The sequence below is a fragment of the Palaemon carinicauda genome, chromosome 37 (assembly GCF_036898095.1).
Source record: "Palaemon carinicauda isolate YSFRI2023 chromosome 37, ASM3689809v2, whole genome shotgun sequence".
NCBI lineage: Eukaryota > Metazoa > Arthropoda > Malacostraca > Decapoda > Palaemonidae > Palaemon > Palaemon carinicauda.
Genome location: NC_090761.1, coordinates 22,444,748 through 22,464,395, shown reverse-complemented (window position 1 = coordinate 22,464,395; position 19,648 = coordinate 22,444,748). Strand labels below are relative to the sequence as shown.

The 19,648-nt window shown below is 48.8% G+C and overlaps 1 protein-coding gene across 1 annotated transcript in view; it reads left to right on the top strand.

The window, feature by feature from the left end:
- Positions 1-19,648, top strand: part of LOC137629494 (probable E3 ubiquitin-protein ligase HERC3) — a 105,086-nt gene that overhangs the window by 2,534 nt on the left and 82,904 nt on the right. The window contains exon 2 of the mRNA XM_068360847.1: positions 15,480-15,553. Coding sequence (XP_068216948.1) covers positions 15,480-15,553 — 74 coding nt within the window. The remainder of the gene's footprint in view (positions 1-15,479; positions 15,554-19,648) is intronic.

The following is a 19,648-nucleotide window of genomic DNA, read 5'->3' as shown; positions in this document are numbered from 1 at the left end:
GCGCTCTCCTGTCGACAGTCAATAACCTCCTGTACCTGTTGCGCGCCCAGCGCGCCAGCGGTCTCCTGAGCGCACAAGATCTCCTGCTCGTCAGCGCGCACCTGCGCATCCAGTTCCTGATACGCACCCTGCGCGCCCACGCGCCCTAGATCTCCGGATCTGGCCGTGGGCAAGGCCCTGATTCCTCCTCGCCCACGCGTTCCTGCTCGTCCTCCTTCACCTGCGCAGCAGCACACACGGTCTCCTGCGCGCACTTCTAGAGTTCCTGCGCGCTCGCGCGCACACGCGCCTTCTCATCCTAAGCCCGTTCTCGAGCGTTCGCCTTTGCGCGTCGCGCCACCTGATCCTGCGCAACAGTCTACGCGTCGATATCCTACGCGCCAGCGATCTCCTACACGTCAGTGATCTCCAGCGCGTCAACGATCTCCAGCACGTCAGGGTTCTCCTACACGTCAGCGTTCTCCAGAGCCTCGGCGATCTCCCGAGCGCCCGCGCGATCTATCGCCTGCGCGCAAGCGCTCTCCTACGCGTCAGCGTCACCTGTACCTTTATCGACATAGGTCTCCTGCGGCCATCTCGCCCACACGCGGTCGTTCGCCTGCGCGTTCTATGCGCCATCGCTCGCCAACGCACCATCGCTCGCCAACGCGCCAACGCTCCATCGCTCGCCAACGCGCCATCGCTCGCCAACGCGCCATCGCTCGCCAACGCGCCATCGCTCGCCCACGTGCCACAGATCTCCAGGACACCATCGATCTTCTGCGCCTTGCTTTTCTCCCAAGTTACAGCGATCGCCTGTGCGCCCGTGCGTTCTCTTGCCCACGCGCCAACGCGCCCACTCGCCAGCACGCCCACTCGCCCGCACGCGTTTTTTTCTTCGCGTGACTACGCGCCCGCGCTCCAGCAGCCACCTGCGCGCGATTCATTGGATCCTCCTCCGCGTGAGCGCCAGCGCGACCCCCAACGCGACCCCCGTTCTCGCCGGGTTCCGCAGCTCGTGGCAGCAGCAGGTACGCGTGCTTCCAGATCGCAGTCAGGATCGCCTCCGCGCAAGCGCAGGTCTCTCATGACCAGGAAGAATCGTCGGAGAGGTCAAGGCAACATTCTTCCCTTTCTTCTCTGCAGGTAGGCCCAGTTGCGTCCACTCCGAAGGGTCAGGAGATCCCCTTCCCTCCAGCGGGAATTATGGACACTGGGTCCGTATCTTGTCAGTCTTGGTTTAGTCCTTTGATGAGAGCGGTAGTGCAGGCTATGAAGCCAGCGATCGCCGATCTGGGACTCAAGCCAAGGACAGACTCGCCCCTGCTGAAGAGAAGGAGAGGAGTGGACTTCGTGGTTACTTCTCCCAGGGAGAAGTTGGTTCCTAAGAGGTCCGTCAGGAAGGCTCCATCCTCTTCGCGGTCGTTTTCTCCTGTTCCTGTGGACGAGGCTTTTCCGTCTTCAGGAGAGTCCAGCGAGGCGGGGGTCTCTCCTTTGGCACCAAGGGGGGAGTCCCCTCCTCGTGGAGGAGAACCGACTCGCGTGGAAGGTACCTTCCAGACCTGTTTGCTGGAGTCTTGTATCCCACCCAGGAGGGAACCCAAGGACTCCAAGACAGTTCCGAAGTCTTCTTCGCGAATTCGTCAGGAACCAGCCAGACCCCGGGAGAATGTTCACGTGTCTCCCCAGGAAAAGCCTCTGGGGACAGGAGACTTAGCTGCCAGTCCGCCGGGAGGAGAGCAGCACGAGTCTGAGCATGCCTTCTGGCAGGTCTTGAGCCTGATGAGGCAGCTTAACAGGTTCAAGGACCCGGAGATCGCCCCTCGCGAAGGCAAGGACACGGTCCTGGACCAGGTCTATAGAACTCAGAAGCCCCCAAAGGCCAGCGTGGCTCTGCCCTGGTCCCAGGGGGTGAAGAGTGCCAGAGACAGGGTCGACGCTCAGCTCTTGGACCTCCCCTCCTCCAGTCGTTCCTCTGCCGGGAACAAACTCCTCCCACCTCCTCGTTTACAGCAGAGGAGGTACTTTGAGATTATGGGGGAGTCCAGCCTTGCTCTTCCCCTCCACCATTCGGTGGAAGAGCTTACTAGGGGAGTTCCGCAAGAGAAGGTCTCCGCCCAGCAGGTGACATTCTTGGCGTCAGAGATCCTGAGCCAGGAGAAGGTCGCGAAGTGCGCCATGCAGGCCACTTCATGGCTGGATGTGTGGCTGGGTTCTCTGGGCATCCTATTGCGCTCTGAGGACCTGTCTAAGGAGAGCAATAGGAAGGCCCTGGAGACCTTCCTCCTCTCGGGCACTCGCTCCATCGAGTTTTTGACCCACCAGGTTACCAACCTGTGGGCCAACTCGGTCTTGAAGCGTCATGATGCGGTGACCGAGAAGATCCACCCGAAGGTCCCCGCCGTGGATGTCTGCAGGCTCAGACACTCCTCCATCCTTGGGGGAAGTTTGTTTGAGCCCAAGGACATGGAACGCACAGCTGAGAGGTGGAGGAAGTCTAGCCAAGACTCGCTCCTCCAAAGGGCCCTCGCATCTCGGCCCTACAAGCCTCCAGCTCCGCAGCAACATCAGCAGCAGCCTCGCAGGACACCGAAGCAGGCGCCGGCAGCTAAGAAAGTGGTGTCTAAGCCCCAGCCCTTTCCTGTCAAGGACAAGAGGGGCGGTAAGTCCTCCAGGGGAGGCAAAACTCCTAGAGGGAGCGGCCGCGGCTGTAAACTCTAGGAGTGGCAGTCCCCCCGCGTGTCCACCTGTGGGGGGATGCCTTCAAAGTGGCGTGCACAGGTGGCAGCAACATGGGGCCGATTCTTGGACAGTTTCCGTGATCGGACAAGGTTATCGTGTCCCATTCACGACATCTCAACCTCCCCTGACAGCGAATCCAGTGTCGTTGAGCTCCTATGCCATGGAATTGGCAAAGGGGCTAGCCCTTCGGGCAGAAGTCCAGACGGCTCCCCAGGCTGCTTCAGTCGACTCTTTCTTTTAAAGAGGGCGTCTGGAGGCTGGAGACCCGTCATCGACCTCTCGGCGCTGAACAAGTTTGTCAAGCAGACTCCGTTCAGCATAGAGACAGCGGACACGGTCAGACTTGCAGTGAGACCACAAGACTTCATGTGTACACTGGATTTAAAGGACGCGTACTTCCAGATCCCAATCCATCCGTCTTCCAGGAAGTACTTGAGATTCTGCCTAGACAGCAAGACCTTCCAGTTCAAGGTACTGTGCTTCGGTCTCTCCACAGCACCTCAGGTGTTCACCAGAGTGTTTACCCTGATTTCATCATGGGCGCACAGGAACGGCATCCGTCTCCTCCGATATCTGGACGACTGGCTGATCCTGGCAGACTCGGAGTCGACCCTTCTTCGACACCGAGACAGGCTTCTGGGACTTTGCCAAGATCTGGGGATCATGGTAAATCTCGAGAAGTCCTCTCTGCAGCCGTCCCAACGACTGGTTTATCTAGGCATGTTGTTAGACACCAATCTCCACAAAGCATTTCCATCAGACGACAGGATAGCAAGGCTGAGGAGGGTGGCAGAGCCCTTCCTCAGGCGGGAAAATCTTCCAGCCCAATCTTGGTTGCGTCTCTTAGGTCACCTAGCCTCCCTGGCCTGTCTGGTCCCGAACGGCCGCCTCAGGATGAGATCCCTGCAATGGCGGCTCAAGTCCCGGTGGAGTCAAGGCTCCGACTCCCCGGACTTTCTGGTCCTGATAGGGCCCACGGAACAGGCGGACCTGCGGTGGTGGCTGATCAACGAGAACCTACGAAAGGGAGTGGATCTTCTCGTCCTTCCCCCGGACTTGACGCTGTTCTCGGACGCGTCAAAAGAAGGTTGGGGGCCCCACATTCTGAATCAGAGGACCTCAGGCCTTTGGTCAGAATCAGAAAAGTACCTGCACATCAACCTGCTAGAGATGAAGGCCGTATACCTGGCTCTTCAACAGTTCCAACGGACCCTGGCGGGCCACTCCGTGGTGGTGATGAGCGACAACACCACGGTAGTGGCTAATATCAACAAGCAGGGAGGTACTTTTTCACAGTAGCTATCCCATCTTGCGGTAGAGATTCTGAGGTGGGCCAAAGTCCACTCGATAACACTATCAGCTCGCTTCATTCCTGGCAAGAGGAATGTGCTCACCGACAGTCTGAGCAGAGCTTCGCAGATAGTGAGTACCGAGTGGTCTTTGGATCCTCAGATAGCCAACAAAGTCCTGACTTTGTGGGGTTCCCCGACAGTGGACCTGTTCGCGACAGCCTTGATTTTCAAGCTGCCGCTGTACTGCTCCCCAGTCCCGGACCCCAAGGCTCTCTGGCAAGATGCTTTCCAACAACGGTGTTAAAACATCAACGTGTACGCCTTCCCACCGTTCTGTCTGATGAGAAGGGTGCTCAACAGGACCAGAGTATCGGTCAACCTCTCTATGACCCTGATAGCTCCGCTATGGCATCACGCGGAATGGTTCCCGGAGCTTCTGCAGCGCCTGACGGAGCTTCCAAGAGAACTTCCCCCACGACACGAGCTACTCAGACAACCACACTGCAACATCTTCCAAAAAGCCGTAGCCTCGCTTTGGCTTCACGCCTGGAGACTATCCAGGGTCTCCTCACAGAGAGAGGCTTTTCGCAACAGGTTGCAGAGAGGATGTCTCGGCACCTGCGAAAGTCCTCTGAGGGAGTCTACCAGGCAAAGTGGAGAGTCTTCTGTGGTTGGTGTCTTGGGAGGGGTATCTCTCCACTCGATGCCTCTATTCCAGCAATAGCGGAGTTTCTCGTGTATTTGCGGGAGGAAATGCGCCTTTCGGTCTCGGCGGTGAAAGGCTAACGCTCAGCCTTAAGTCTGGCCTTTAGGCTGAAAGGAGTGGACATTTCTTCCTCGCTAGAACTTTCTGTTGGGGGTGTTCCTGGGAGGTTGGGAAGGAAACACAATCTTGAAATTAATGTAAGTTCTATTGAGAAGGTGCAATACAAGAGTTAAATACAACAGGCAGGAAATACGTCTGCCTTGGGTGACGAACGACAATACAAGCACATTGTGTGATGCCCCAAGGCTGGGAGGTACATTGTTGCCATGTCTTCGGGGCGTTGCCACACTTAATAATATAATGAATAACTATGCATAATAACATGGTATAATAATGCATATACACATATGAATACATAGGGGGTGTATTTATTTACAAGAGACATATAATAAATGAGACATAATAAATGGGAAACATAATAAATGGGAAACATCATACATTGCTTTAGGTATGATAATATATTAACGTCAGTTAATGTAACGGTCTCACATTTTATATATCTACACCTCCCTCCCCCCTCGCGCTCGTAGTTCCATTCTCGAGCGAACTCTTTCTAATGAGCCTTTGAGATCTGCGTGGGAACACTTGGGGGTTAGAGACTAAGGACCTTTCTATGTCCGTGCAAGGGGCCACAGGTAAATGGGGGAGGGGGTCAACACCAGGTGTTGGCACTGGACGTAGAAAGCGGCGGTTACGCCACCAAACTCGGCCACTGGGAAGACGCACCTCATAGTCCCGTGATTTGCCAAAACCCATGACAACGCCAACCTTTTCCCATCGATGTGATATCGGGTCTTGGATCCTTACTGTCTGACCTATTTCCAACTTGGGAAGTGGCCGGGCGTGTTGATCGTATTGTAGTTTTACTTGTTCAGCACGGGCAGCTGCACGGCGGTCACAGTCCTCAGACTTGGCCTGCCATTCCTCTGAAAAAGACTGTGGATGAGCAGGTACACAGGTACGGAGTGGGCGGCCATACAAAATCTGTGCTGGAGAGCGGCCTGTGAAGTTTGGAGTATTACGCAGTTCCAAGAGGCCTCGATCAAATTCTTCGCAGTCAATATTGCCAGAAGGTGATGTCTTGAGGATTAAGTGCTTAATGGCTTTTACGGAAGCTTCTGCATGGCCATTGGACTGCGGGTAATGTGGTGACGACATGATATGGTGGACACCCCATCTCATCATGAAATCTTGGAAGTCTTTGCTGGCGAATTGAGGGCCACCATCGGTCCTGAGACGAAGGGGAACACCGACTTCCCTGAAGTAACGACAGAAGATACGTATGGTGTTGGAAGCAGTAGTGTCTCCTTTACATGGTACCACAACAGGCCACCCAGAGAGTCGATCGGTTACAACGAGGAATGACTTCCCAGCGACACTGAAAAAGTCAGCTGAGACAGACTCAAAAGGCCTCGTAGGGTGATCATCATTCAATAAGGGTTCCTGCTGAAGGCTAGGCTGCAACATTTGGCATGATTCACAAGCTCTGACAGTACTGGTGATGTCTGAATCAATTCCCGGCCAAAAAACAGTCTGTCTTGCACGTCGCTTTGTGGCTTCCACTCCTCGATGGCTATCATGTAGACGAGCGAGAGTACGACGGCGGAGGGCAGCAGGGACAACAATTCTTGCTCCGTAGAGAACCAGATCACCATCAGTTGAGAGGTTTTCCCTTAATTTCCAGAAAGGGAGTAACGACTGGTGTTGGTTATAACGGCTTGATGGAAATCCTGAAGTCACACAATTCACAAGACGGGTATACGATGAATCAGCTCTTGCTGCAGCTCGGAGTTCCTGAAGTGTCCTATCTGCATCTTGGGGCGTAGAATCTTCTTCGGCGATGACAGCATTGACATTGACGATATACCTGACGTGTGTTGCAACATCAGCGCAAGTGATATCATCTTCTGGAGTAGGCTGACTGACTGGAGCTCGAGATAAGGCATCTGGAATGCTGAGCTGCTTTCCAGCTTGCCACACTGCTGTGAATAGGTACGGAGAAATCTTTTCCTTGAGACGCTGAAGGCGAGGATTCTCCACTGCATCAAGTGTATAATGATTGAGAATTGGGATGAGTGGCCGGTGATCAGTCATCAGGGTAAAATGCTGAAGACCAGCTAGATACAATCTACACTTAGACATAGCCCAGACCACAGCTAACAATTCTAACTCTATAGTAGCGTAGCGGGACTCGGCATCTGTGAGGAAGCGGGAGCCACATTGAACTAGGCGAAGTCTGCCATTACTATGGTCCTGTAGAAGGGCGTATCCAATCCCATATAAGCGAGAGGCATCAGTCTGGAGGATTACCGGCAATGCAGGATCAAAGGAGGCAAGGACTGGGGGGCTTACCAAGGCGGCCTTGACTCGACGAAATGCATCGTCATGATCAGGAGTCCAAACGAATGCTCTCTTGGGGCTCATCAGAGGTCGTAGGGGCTGAGCTGTAGCAGCAATATCAGGGGTAAATTCAGCCAACTGGTTCACTAAACCCATGAATGATCGAAGGTCAGTCAAATTGGTAGGAGTTGGAAAGTCCCGGATTGCACTAACTTTGCCAGGATCAGCTGCTATACCCTCTTCTGAGAGCTGATATCCACAGAAGGACACTTGAGATGCAGCAACCACAAACTTCTCTCTGTTGAGAGTAATCCTGAATTTACGGCATTGAAGAAGCATCTCGTAGATTTGTTGAAGATGAGTGAAGTAATCTTCATCCGAAAGAAGTATGTCATCCACGACCTTTACACAGTTCCGCATTCCTTGAAGAGCCATATCACCGCGGAGACAGAAGGCGTCCCCTGTAGCTGCAAAACCCATTGGGCCTCTGCAATGCTTGAAACGGCCGTACGGTGTAATGAAGGTTGTCAAGTGTTGGTCCTCTTCAGCAAGTGCCATCTGCCAATATCCACATAAGGCATCTGCTGTAGTGAAATACCTTGCCTTCGAATTAACACTACGGATGGCAGCGAACGGAGTTGGAGAAGGGTGGGTTGGTCGGGACACTTGGCTATTGAGCTTAGTGAGGTCAACAGTGATTCGGACACCTGAATCCTTAGCTACTACGACGAGTGGATGGCACCATTCTGAAGGTTCATCACCGGCAGGCTTGATAATTCCTTGGGTTACCATGGAGGCGAGTTCTTCCTTAACTTGGTCGCGGAAAGCAAAGGGTATCTGGCGTGGAGTGTGGACAGCAAAGGGTACTGCACCATCCTTGAGGTGGATCCTCATTGGAGGACCAGTCATCGGCTGGAGTGGTGTTGTCTTGAGGTCTTCTTTGGTGACGAGAACATCCTTGAACTCCCGTAGAAAAAATTCTCTTGCCTCAGTAGGGGATGTGGTAGCAGAAAGGGGCAATTCCTTGCATCTTTTGACATGCTTAACTTCCAATATTGGCTTGGGAAAGTCTGGAGAAATAATTGCCAATTCCTTGCAGTGGCTGTAAGACAGCAATGGTGTTTGAACACCGTCATGAACCTGTATAACAGCAGAACAGGACTGCTTACCCAGAGTAAGAGTGGCTTGGAAGGTACCCAAAGCAGGTGTCATGGCTGAACCGTCGGCAGTTAGAGTTACAGTTGTAGGAAATGGCTTCAAACTACTCCTAGGTATCTTCAGTAGGTCAAGATGCTGGGGTCCTACCACGGAGACTTCGGCGCCTGTGTCAGGTAACATCTGAATTCGGGATGTAACATCTCCATATGTTAGAAGAACACAGACAGGCTTAGGCGACTTGCCGAAAGTTTCGACTCGACGACAGCTGGACTTCTTTACGACCTTTGATTTACCTGACGATGGGGTAGCTTTGTCACTTGAAGAGCCACCCTGTGTACTGTCCTTTCTCTTTGTCTTACAGTATTTATCGTAATGTCCCACACGGTTACAAACTCGGCACTGTGCTGCATTGGCTGGGCACTTAGGAGTCCTGTCCCAATGACCTCGTCGACCACAGTTCTTGCAGCTGCTTTCTAGGGCTGGGCAAACTTCGGAAGAATGGTGGGTACGTGCACAACACTGGCAGGGAGTGGCTGGTTTGGGTGGTGGGGTTGAAGAATGATTTTTACCACTTCCTTTCTGTTTCTTGTATGTTGAAACAACACGTAGCTGGGAGGTTGGTGCTCGAATGGCAGAAGTAGCATTCCTGGCCGCCTCATATGAGCGACAAGTATTGACCACCTCCTGTAGTGAAGCTGTTGCATCAAGAGAGATGAGTTTCTGGACGAGTTCTCCATCCCTGATACCCATGAGAATTATCATCTTCATTTGAGTTTCCTCACACACTGATGAATTCCCCGGACAGACGTCCACCTCTTCAGCTATATGCTTAAGTCGCACGTAAAAATCTGAAAAAGATTCTCCCTCAAACTGCTTACAACTTAAGAGTTCCCTTCGGCGTAGGGCTTCGTTGCGTAGACTTTTCACGTGATCCTGCAGCTCATCTAAGACCTCTTCTACTGTCTTGGCTGTGCTGGGTGGAATATCCAGGGTGTGCTCCAAGATCCTCTGCGTCTCGAGAGTGAGGCACATTCTAAGCTGAATGAGTTGCTTCTCTCTAGGTAGCTTGGATAAATCCACCATGATAGAATAATCTTCCCATCGACGTCTCCATTCTCGAAAAACTTGAAAACTGGCATCTGCTTGAAGGGGAGGCGGGTTCTGGGTGATAGCTTTTTGAGGGGCAGGTATTACTGATGAACTTGAAGATGAAACAGTAGGTACTGACGATGTAGACGATGTATTGACTGAAAGGCTGTGTGTGCTGTCAGGTTGGGAGGTAACAGGAAGCAACCTCTGCAACAATGCTGTAAAGCGAGCACTTTCTTCCTGTCGACGTTGTTCGTCTTCTCTGCGTCGAAAATCCTCTTCTTGGCGCCTTCTTGCATCCTCTTGTATTCGACATTGTTCAAGATACTTGATGAAATGAAGAAAATCGGCCCCTGAAGCTGATGGAGGAGTTGTATAATGTGGGGTGAGTGGCGGTGGCAACTGGTATACTTCCTCCCCAATTAATCCACCGAGAGCTCCAACATTAGGATTAAATCCTTCCTCTACCTCTGCTTCTCGTATATCAGAAGATTCCTCGTGAAATTCTGATTCCGACATGGTTTATTGTAAAAACAATAACATTAACATATCAAAAAGAAATATGTAAGAAATAAAAGTTCAATTTTCCAAAATATTCAGAAATAATATCATTCTTACGAATATGTGCATGTTATACTAAATGTAGCGGTATGGTTCAGGTAGGGAGGGGGAGGAGTCTGTTCGACGAGCAGTAGTCACTCCCCTCGGTGACGTCACGGTCAGTTGCCCGGAAGCGTTCAAAGTGACTGGATGTCAGTGTGCCGGCCAAGTTGAATTATGTGCTAATCTCGTTCTTGTACTTAATTACAAGACACAGCACATGAAGGGGTCACTAAGGCACACTGCACTAAAAGGGTCCACTTATAAGTCACTATGGGCAACGAACACTACACTTAAATGCACATGAACTGCACAATAAATCCATGGAGATTCACGGGGAGAGTAATGGCGGCTGTAATCGTCGTCTTGTGTTGCTTGAAAAACTTGTAAAAGCACTGTCTTCTCACAAAATACTCACTGCGCCATGTTGGGGGTGTTCCTGGGAGGTTGGGAAGGAAACACAATCTTGAAATTAATGTAAGTTCTATTGAGAAGGTGCAATACAAGAGTTAAATACAACAGGCAGGAAATACGTCTGCCTTGGGTGACGAACGACAATACAAGCACATTGTGTGATGCCCCAAGGCTGGGAGGTACATTGTTGCCATGTCTTCGGGGCGTTGCCACACTTAATAATATAATGAATAACTATGCATAATAACATGGTATAATAATGCATATACACATATGAATACATAGGGGGTGTATTTATTTACAAGAGACATATAATAAATGAGACATAATAAATGGGAAACATAATAAATGGGAAACATCATACATTGCTTTAGGTATGATAATATATTAACGTCAGTTAATGTAACGGTCTCACATTTTATATATCTACACTTTCTACTCATACGTAACTACGAGCTTACCTGCCCTCAGTCGGAAGTGAGACCTCCTCCATGGAACGTGGTTCGGGTTCTCAGGGCTCTTAAGAGACCTCCCTTCGAACCATTACGCCAGGCCTCTGATCGCCACCTGACTTGGAAGACGGCTTTTCTACTCGCGTTGGCCTCTGCCAAACGAGTTAGTGAACTTCATGGTCTCTCTTACGACATCGCCCATTCAAGGGGATGGGGGGAGGTAATGTTCAGGTTCGTCCCTGAGTTTGTTGCCAAGACTCAGAACCCTGGAGTGCCGGACCCACGGTTCGACTCTTTCAGGGTCACGAGTCTCCGTTCTGTAACAAGTGACCCAGACCATCTGCTACTATGCCCAGTGAGGAGTCTGAGGCGTTACTTGAAGAGGACAGCTGCAGTTCGTCCCCGTGTGCAAGCGCTGTTTGTTAGCACAGGTAGGATGACGAGGAGGGTCACCAAGAACACCATCTCGGCTTGGATTCGAAGGGTCATCCACCACGCCTTGAATCCTTATCCTCCTCCGTCATGTCGCCCTAGAGCTCACGACGTCAGGGGCATTGCTGCGTCCCTGGCCTTCAAGAGAAACTTCTCTGTGACGCAGGTACTACAAGCTGGGGTCTAGAAGCGTCAGACGACCTTCACAGCCCACTACCTGCAGGACGTGACCCACAGGAGCCTTGATACTTTTTCTATCGGCCCTGTGGTGGCTGCACAACAGCTGGTCTAACCTCAGGCTCCTTTATGGACAAGTAGCAGAAGGTTGAGGGCGTTGTTACCCGGTTTTAGTCTGCGTGAATGAAAGAGTATGTCTGGCCCTTACTTCTTTCTTCATTCTCCCCTATCTTGGGGAAAGCAGCATCCTGGTCTCCGCATAGCTGACCTCAACCTCTGCAGGTAAACCATGCTCCCTTGTGTTCCTAGTATTATTTAATACTGTCGCGTCCCCCATACCCTGACGAGGTGGTATTGGGATGTCCTAGCCTTGATTCTCATCTAAAGGACTCCAGGTCAACTTCCTAGGACGAGTCACGCTATGTTCCTCCACACACGACTTATGTAGGCCACACGTTCCTTGCGGAGCAAGGAACTTGTGAGGCGTAGGGACTCTGTTTCTCGAGTGCTGCTCACTCTGAGTTTGAGTCCCCGGGTAAGCCAAAGCCAGTAAGGCTGGGGACTTTCCACTCTTCCTAAGGGCTAAGTCACCCAATGTAAATACAGTAGCGTGGTTTGTATTTCGGTTATGGAACAAATGACAAATTCGGAGATAATTTATATATTTCCTAACCATACAAACCTTAGCTATTTACACATATTTGCCCGCCAGCCCTGTCCCCCAAGACAAGTCCTACCTCTAAGTGAAGTGAGACAACTCACTGGTGTGTGGGGGGGAGGGGTAGCAAGCTACCCCTTCCCCTACCCCCTTGCTAACTAGCGCGGGGGTAGTTAACCCTCATTAAAATTTTTATTGGCTCGTCAATTTCAGCTACGCCGAAAGTAAACCCAATGTAAATAGCTAAGGTTTGTATGGTTAGGAAAAATACAAATTATCTCCGAATTTGTCATTTTTCCTAACTATACAAACCTTAGCTATTTAATCAAACTTGCCCGCCAGCCCTGTCCCCCGTGAAGTCCTACCTCTAAGCAAAGTGAAGTATTCACTGGTGTGTGTGTGTGTGTGTGGGGGGGGGGGGGGGTTTAGCAAGCTACCCCTCCCTACCCCCCGCTAACTAGCGGTGGGGTAGTAAACCCCCGTTAAAACTCTGGCTCGTCATTCAGCTCCGCCGAAGTAATAACCCATAATAAATAGCTAAGGTTTGTATAGTTAGAAAAATACAAATTATCTACGAATTTGTCATTTTTATTATTATTATTGTTATTATTATCATTATTATTATTACTAACATCGTTATTATGATTGAACATTTCCTAAGGATAATTTATCTAGCCCTGAATCCTATTAACAGCAAATATTTTCACCACATTGGGAACCCTGATACCTCCTATTCTTTCCTTCCGTTGGTGACGCTGATGGCTGGAACAAGAGTCAGACATTATTCAACCATCCCTCTTTCCTCCACCTTGGACCTTAAAGACAAAAATATGCTGTCATCTTTATCATCTGTCAAGGAGATATAGTTATACTGTACTCCTAGTTACCATAAACATGTCTTGGAACATATTCAAAAGAAGGGACTGTCTGTCAGTGGACAGAAACCTAACCAAAGCCATGAGACTACAGTATGCTCAGGAATCAACACTCCACTCCTCTATTAGGTCTGAGTGTATTGACATCCCTGGATTTTGAATCAGCCAGTATGGTTATAGGGGCTTCTTCCCTCCGAAGGACGAGTGTCACATTAAAGGACAAGGGTTTTCTTTTGTGTAGGAACAAATAGCAAATTCTAAAAGTTATTTGTATTTATCCTAACTATGCAAACCTGAATCCTTTAAATTTCACTTTCTACCTCAGCTACCCCGCAAGCCCTAAGTGAAGGTCAGAGTGACTACTCAGTGTACTGGCTGGGAGTTAGGACATCCCCACCGCCTGCCAGTAACTACTAACACCACATTATAAAATTAAACAGCTGAATTCCTGCCAAAATGAAAACATACTCTCGGATTAAAGGATTCAATTTTGTTTAGTTTGGAAAATTAAAAATAACTTCTATAATTTGTGATGTTTTAATGTGAATCTCAAGAAGAAAATAACATACTAAAGTATGTAAACACTGCTTTGAGAAATATATCTTCAAAAGCATAAATATTGGTCCAAACATAGACAACATTGAGTAATGGAATCAAATAGCAACAAAGATATATGTTAAAGATCTCTGGATTCTTGGTACAATACAGCAGCAACTGGATTATTCAATGAATCCCTCAAAGAACTGAAGAGTTGTGGAGATTTGAAATGAAACGAGACAAGTACCGCATTAAAAACAGTAATGATACTGATTGTCCTTGAGTACTATCTATAAACTATAATTGGTAAATAAGATGTGAATTCAGGATGACAAGAATACTATCAGTAAACTATACTAATTAGATAAATGGTGCTTGCTGTATGAACTAAATGAAAGTTCTTAAAAATAAAAAATGGGTGATGAATATGATGAAATGCAAATATATGTAGACTACAGGATATACTGTATATGATATTGTAATTAAAAGGTGCATTTTTCATTCTGCTACTTCTTTGTATAGCTTTTATTGCCCTTGTATGTGAAAAGTATAATTTGCAAACATCATGATGTAATAATAAAAAGAAAAGATAACAAATGCTGCTGAAAGTGTTAGAAGGAGTGTCTTGGGGCTGACACCAACATAGTGAATGCATTTTAAGCAAATGATGTTCGAATGTATGTCTTCAACTTGTGTATAACAAATTTATAACTTGGCAGAAATTCAGTATGTTTACTTAAATCCTTACACATAGGCATCAAAAGTAGTACTAAAAGCAATAAAGATACAGTTGAATACCTTAATGAAATAGGGAAAAAAAAAAGCAATGGACATACTAAAAGCAAAATCCTGAAGAACGAGAGATATGGATCCCCTTTAAGTGTTATGTTTATAGCATACCATAATATTTTAGGTTTTAGTATAATTACTCTTGTCTTACATCAATTACTGTACCCTCTTTACTTCTAATTGACATACTGTATGTCAGTTCCAATTTTTTTTGCCGCATCTTCTAGTATTAATACAGAAATAAAAGCCTTTACGTTGTACAATTATGTTCATTACTGTGCTCCACTTTGAATGTTAATAATGTAGGTATCTAGTTTTTTTAGAAAGATAGGAGGTTGTAGGTACAGTACGTGTATAGGGAATGTATGTTACTTTATTGTATGAAAATACGACCTACGTCCAGTATTGTGGAACCAATTAGTGATGTATGGTTGGGTATTACTGTGCAGTGTCATTAAGTTTTGGGTTATCGACCAATAGGCCTATTCATTTGATCAACAATAAATATTTTTCTTCTGTTACCGAGTGCTACTTATGTTTGAAGGAAAGATTTTACTGCATCAGAATTAATTGCTTGTTAAGTTTTAGTAGAATTTCATTGGGATATAATCCACTTAACGGTTTAAAGGCTGCTCATGAATGGCAGAGGCAAGGGACAGTGACACTGGTCTATTGAATAGGACAATTCCCTAGAGACTGATCATATATACATATGATCAGTGCCCAAGCCCCCTCTCTATCCAAGCTAGGACCAAGGAGTGCCAGGCAATGGCTGCTGATGACACATCAGGTAGACCTGTAGGCTTCCCTAAACCCCTCATCCTTAGTTCACAAGGATGGTGAGGTTGCAGCGACCAAAAAAACTAACAAGTTTGAGCGGGACTCGATCCCCAGTCTGGGACGTTACCACATTAGCCACCACATCTTTGTTTCATATTACATGCCTTTTTCATCATGATCCTACAGAATATTATAATGACCCTTCACATTAATATTATGATATATACCGGTACTACCTATGCTGTTATTTGCACGCAGCGCATTTATATACACTGAATAACCAACATCACCACCCGTGTTATTAATTACTTAATTGTCTTTCCTTTAATCATGTTTGTATTTTCAAGTGCAGTTCATTTAGTACCAAATTATACTATTGTTTACTTTTTCCACTTTCAGGAGCATGTTGGAGGCTAACTGGATTTAAGACTAAGAACTCTCCTCCATACGACGCAATTAATTCAGATTGGAAGGTAATGTAATTCTTACAGGGACTTTAGTCTGAGCCAATATCAGTAACAAAAGTTGAAAGTAGACATTATTTGACCTTGGTCTTTAGCTCTTAATCTGATAATGGTATACTGTATTGGTTAATGTGAAAAATAGCTGGTTTACAAATTTTTTTTAGAATTTGGCAGCAATGCTTAAATTTATCTGTGGAATACAGTACAGTATAGTATACTGAATTGAAAAAGTAATGTTGTCAGTTTTATATAATTGTTTGTATGTTTTACAAATTTTTCCCATACTAACAAACCTTCCGTTATTTATGTGAATTATCTTTCAGCGGCAGTTGGAGGTAGCCTTTAGACCTTAATTGCGAGGTGGCAACCCTGCCTAACTGCTTGAGCGGGTAGGCTGTGGGTTATCCAGCCACCTCTATATATATACTCTCTCAGCAGTGAGAGACGTCACTTTTTCTTTTGGCTTGGTAGTGATCGGACGTGTCCGCTCTCTTCCTGCCTGTCTTGGACTTTTTCAATTTTGCTTTTCCTTTTCAGGTGTGCGTGCCTTCTCTTGCAATCACCTTCATCATACGAACCTGTCCAGGGTGCGAGGGTGCCGCGACCTTTATGTCGTTGTTGGAGACTGACTCGCACTCTTTGTGTCTTACTTGCTGAGGGCATTGGTGCGAGCAGGTTTTGCCCTGCGCAGAGTGTAGGGAGTGGTCTGCCTCCCAGTGGGAGAAATTTGGGCGGCAATGGAAGAAGAAGCATGACCGTCCTCCCTCAGGGGCGAGCAGAGCGCTTTCTTCTTCTTCTCACACCCCCAAATCTCTCTCAAAAGCTCCTTCTCGCTCGCGCTCTTACTAGGGACGATCTAGTAGGAGCGCAGATCGGTTAACTCCTTGGAAACCCCGGGGGTACTGGGGCGGTTGTTGCTTCCCCAGAGGAGCAACTTCTCCTCCAGCCACTGGTGAGCCATTCTTCCTTTCAGATCTGCTGCAGGTGTGGTCATTCTCAGGGATTTCGGGACCCCTTCAAAGGAAGAGCTGCTGCGCTTCTTCAGCTTGGTGCCAGGAAGGACCCTTCTCCAGAGCCATCAACATCTCACGCTCTGGAACTGTGCGAGGTCCATCTGTCACCTTCCCCTGGCCCTTCCACCCTTGGATGAAGTGATAATCGCATTTGTCTCTCCATCGGCCCCTTCCTGACGACGAACCTCTCTTCATCCTGGGACCTCGTTGTCCCCTAACTTTCAACCCTTTGATTCTCCCCACAGGAACCCACAGGTTGCTGGTGTAGATCTTCCGGGGACCAGCGCTCCTACCATCAGCAGCGCGAAAGGATGAGCGTCACCATCGCCTCGCCCTTCTGGACTCCCTTCCCCTGATCGCCGTTCGGGATCGTAGGTCATCACGATGCGAGCACTCTTCTTGAAGGCGCTCACGTTCTAGAGCCTCGCACTCACGAGATCGCAGGTCTCAATGCTCTCCTCAGAGGCGTTCCTTCTCACGAGGACAAATCTTACGATCATGATCTACGTGATCACGAGCAAAGTCTAGACCTAGGTCCAGCCACTCACGTTCAAGATCTGTACAATCTAGATCACGAGAACAGCACTCGCTCTCGCGAGAATGACACTCCCGTTCGTGTGGGAGGCATTCACGCTCGCGAGGATACCGTTTACGAGAATGATGTTCTCGATCGCGAGCTAGGCATTTGCGACATTCACGCTGTTCTAGAACGAAAACTAGATGCTCTCGTTCAAAATCACGAACTGTGATTTCGCGATCAAGGTCTAGACGTTCCTTATCTAGAGGTAAAGGTAGGCATATGCGCAGTCCAGACCTTCCATAGACCAGACCTAAAGATGAGAATGACCTTTCCTCCAACAGGCATCCAGCTAAACACCAGTGCCTTTCACCACGTGGGGAGTTCTAGCAAAGCGTTCACCTGCGCGACGCTTGGAAACGAGTTCCACTGTGACGTGACGCTTGAAAACGCGTCCCACTGTGACGCGTTCTCCAACTAGAGTAGTCCCTACTCAGAGGCCTCCTCTGCCAACTTCGCCGGACGTAGGTGCTTCTCTGGAGCAGCAGGAAGACGTTAGACCTTCCCCTTCCTCTGTGGCCCCTAGTACTCTTGTTGCAAGCACTTCTGCTCGTGAATCGTGTCAGTTGACACTTGAAAATTGCAATTTTGTGTGTGAAACTCGCGATTTCACGAGCTAATCGGCGATTTCCGCGAGCAATTCACAAGCAAATGTGTCGCAACCGCGAGCAAGTGTGGTACCAACACCTTCGCTTCATCCCTCTGTGTCTTCCACCTCCAGAGGAAGACTGACACCCTTTCCAGAAGGGTTCAGAGAGCCCCCTAATAGGTTCATGAACGTGCCTATTAGTACGGACCTTCCTTCGCGCCCAAAGGAACGTGTTCCTCAAGCTCAGAGGTTATCACCTCCGTCGACTAGAGCTCCTTCCAGAGTTCCACACAAAGGCCACTCCCCTAGGAAATTCCAGGGTTTACCTAGAGGTTCAGAGCTTCCTCCATGGGTGAACACGTTCATATCCACTCTCCTAAAGACTGAATGTGGCTCCTACACTGTCACAACCTCCGACTATTTCAGTCAAGGCAACCCTAGGATCCCCCTGGAACCCTCGTCGAGTTCATCAGTTGGGATTCAGGACCCTAGAAGGAAGTCGACGGCAGACAGAGCGCACAGATTACCTCCACCCTGATCGTGTGCTGAAGGTCCTATTTCTTCTAATCCTTATATGGCCAACTTACCTTTTAGGCCGGTGAAGGTAAAGGAGGTCATCACTAAGAAACAGAAGAGAAGGATGAGAGGCGTAACACCACCTCATGCCGATATCATCCATCCTAGGATGACTAGTGACATAGGCTCGCCCAGGGAGATCGCGATACAGTACATCCCTTAAACCCTCAAGAAAATTGAGGTAGTGCTTCCGGACCAACGTCCGGTTTCTGTACCTCCTCCAGAGGAGGAGCCTTCAGCTCCTAATGCCAAGGCTTTGTCAAGTGTCTCAAAAACCTCGCAGGTTCCCCCTCCTAAAACCGTGGAGGAGCGTCCTATGCGTAGGGAAGGGAAGGACATGAAGGCAAAACCTTAGAATGTTGCGGCACGGGAAGCTAGATTGGCTGAGGCACAGAGATGGTCCCTGTGGCGGGTCCTCCCAGTGATTCTGTTGATGACCCTGACTTACCCCAGGCTCTGGATGGGAGCCTGGAGGTGGAAGACCCCTTCGTTTCAGAAGACAAGAATCTAACAAAGGTGGCCAGTCTGAACTATCACTCTGAACAGGAGAGACGTGAGTCGGAGCATAGCTTTTGGCAGGTCCTTGCTTGAATGAGGGCCATCAACAGGCTGTTCACTCCTGGCTCCACCATCCAGGACGGGAAGGATATAATTCTTGATGAGATATTTGAGACCCAGAAGTCTTCCAGGTCTAGTGCAGCTCTGCCCTGGTCCAAGGGTTTGTCAGCCGCCAAAAGGAAAGCTATCGCCCAGATAGCTGGAGCTTCTAGTTCCTTGAGGGAAGGTTCCTCCTCTTGGTCCCTTCCTTTTCCTTTTGTTTTACAAAGGAAGTATTACAAGATTGAAGGGGAACCATGCTCCACCATGACCCTGGACCCTTCAATAGAGTCCTTGACAAAGGGTGTACCGACTCAGACCGTCTCTTCTCTGACGGCCTCGCTCTCAGCAGTTGAGCTCCTAAACAAAGAGAGAGGTGTGAAGTACGCCATGCAGGCTGCTTTGTGGCTTGATCTATGGCTGGGATCCTTAGGTTTCATGGTTCGCTCCCACTATCTTTCGAAGAAGTCAGCCAGGAAGACTATGGAGTCTTTCCTGTTGTCAGGTACCCGGACTCTTGAGTTTCTATCACACTACGTTATCAACCTATGGACGAATGCCATTCTCAAGAGAAGGGATACCGTCATAGGTAGTTCCACAAACAGGTGCCGAAAGTGGAGGTCTCTCGGTTGAGGAATTCCACCCTCGAGTGTTCATCTCTTTTCGTTCCGGAAGAGATAGAGAGGGCTGCTGAGCAATTGAGGAAATCGTCAAACGATTCTCTCCTCCATAGGGTCATGACATCGTGGACC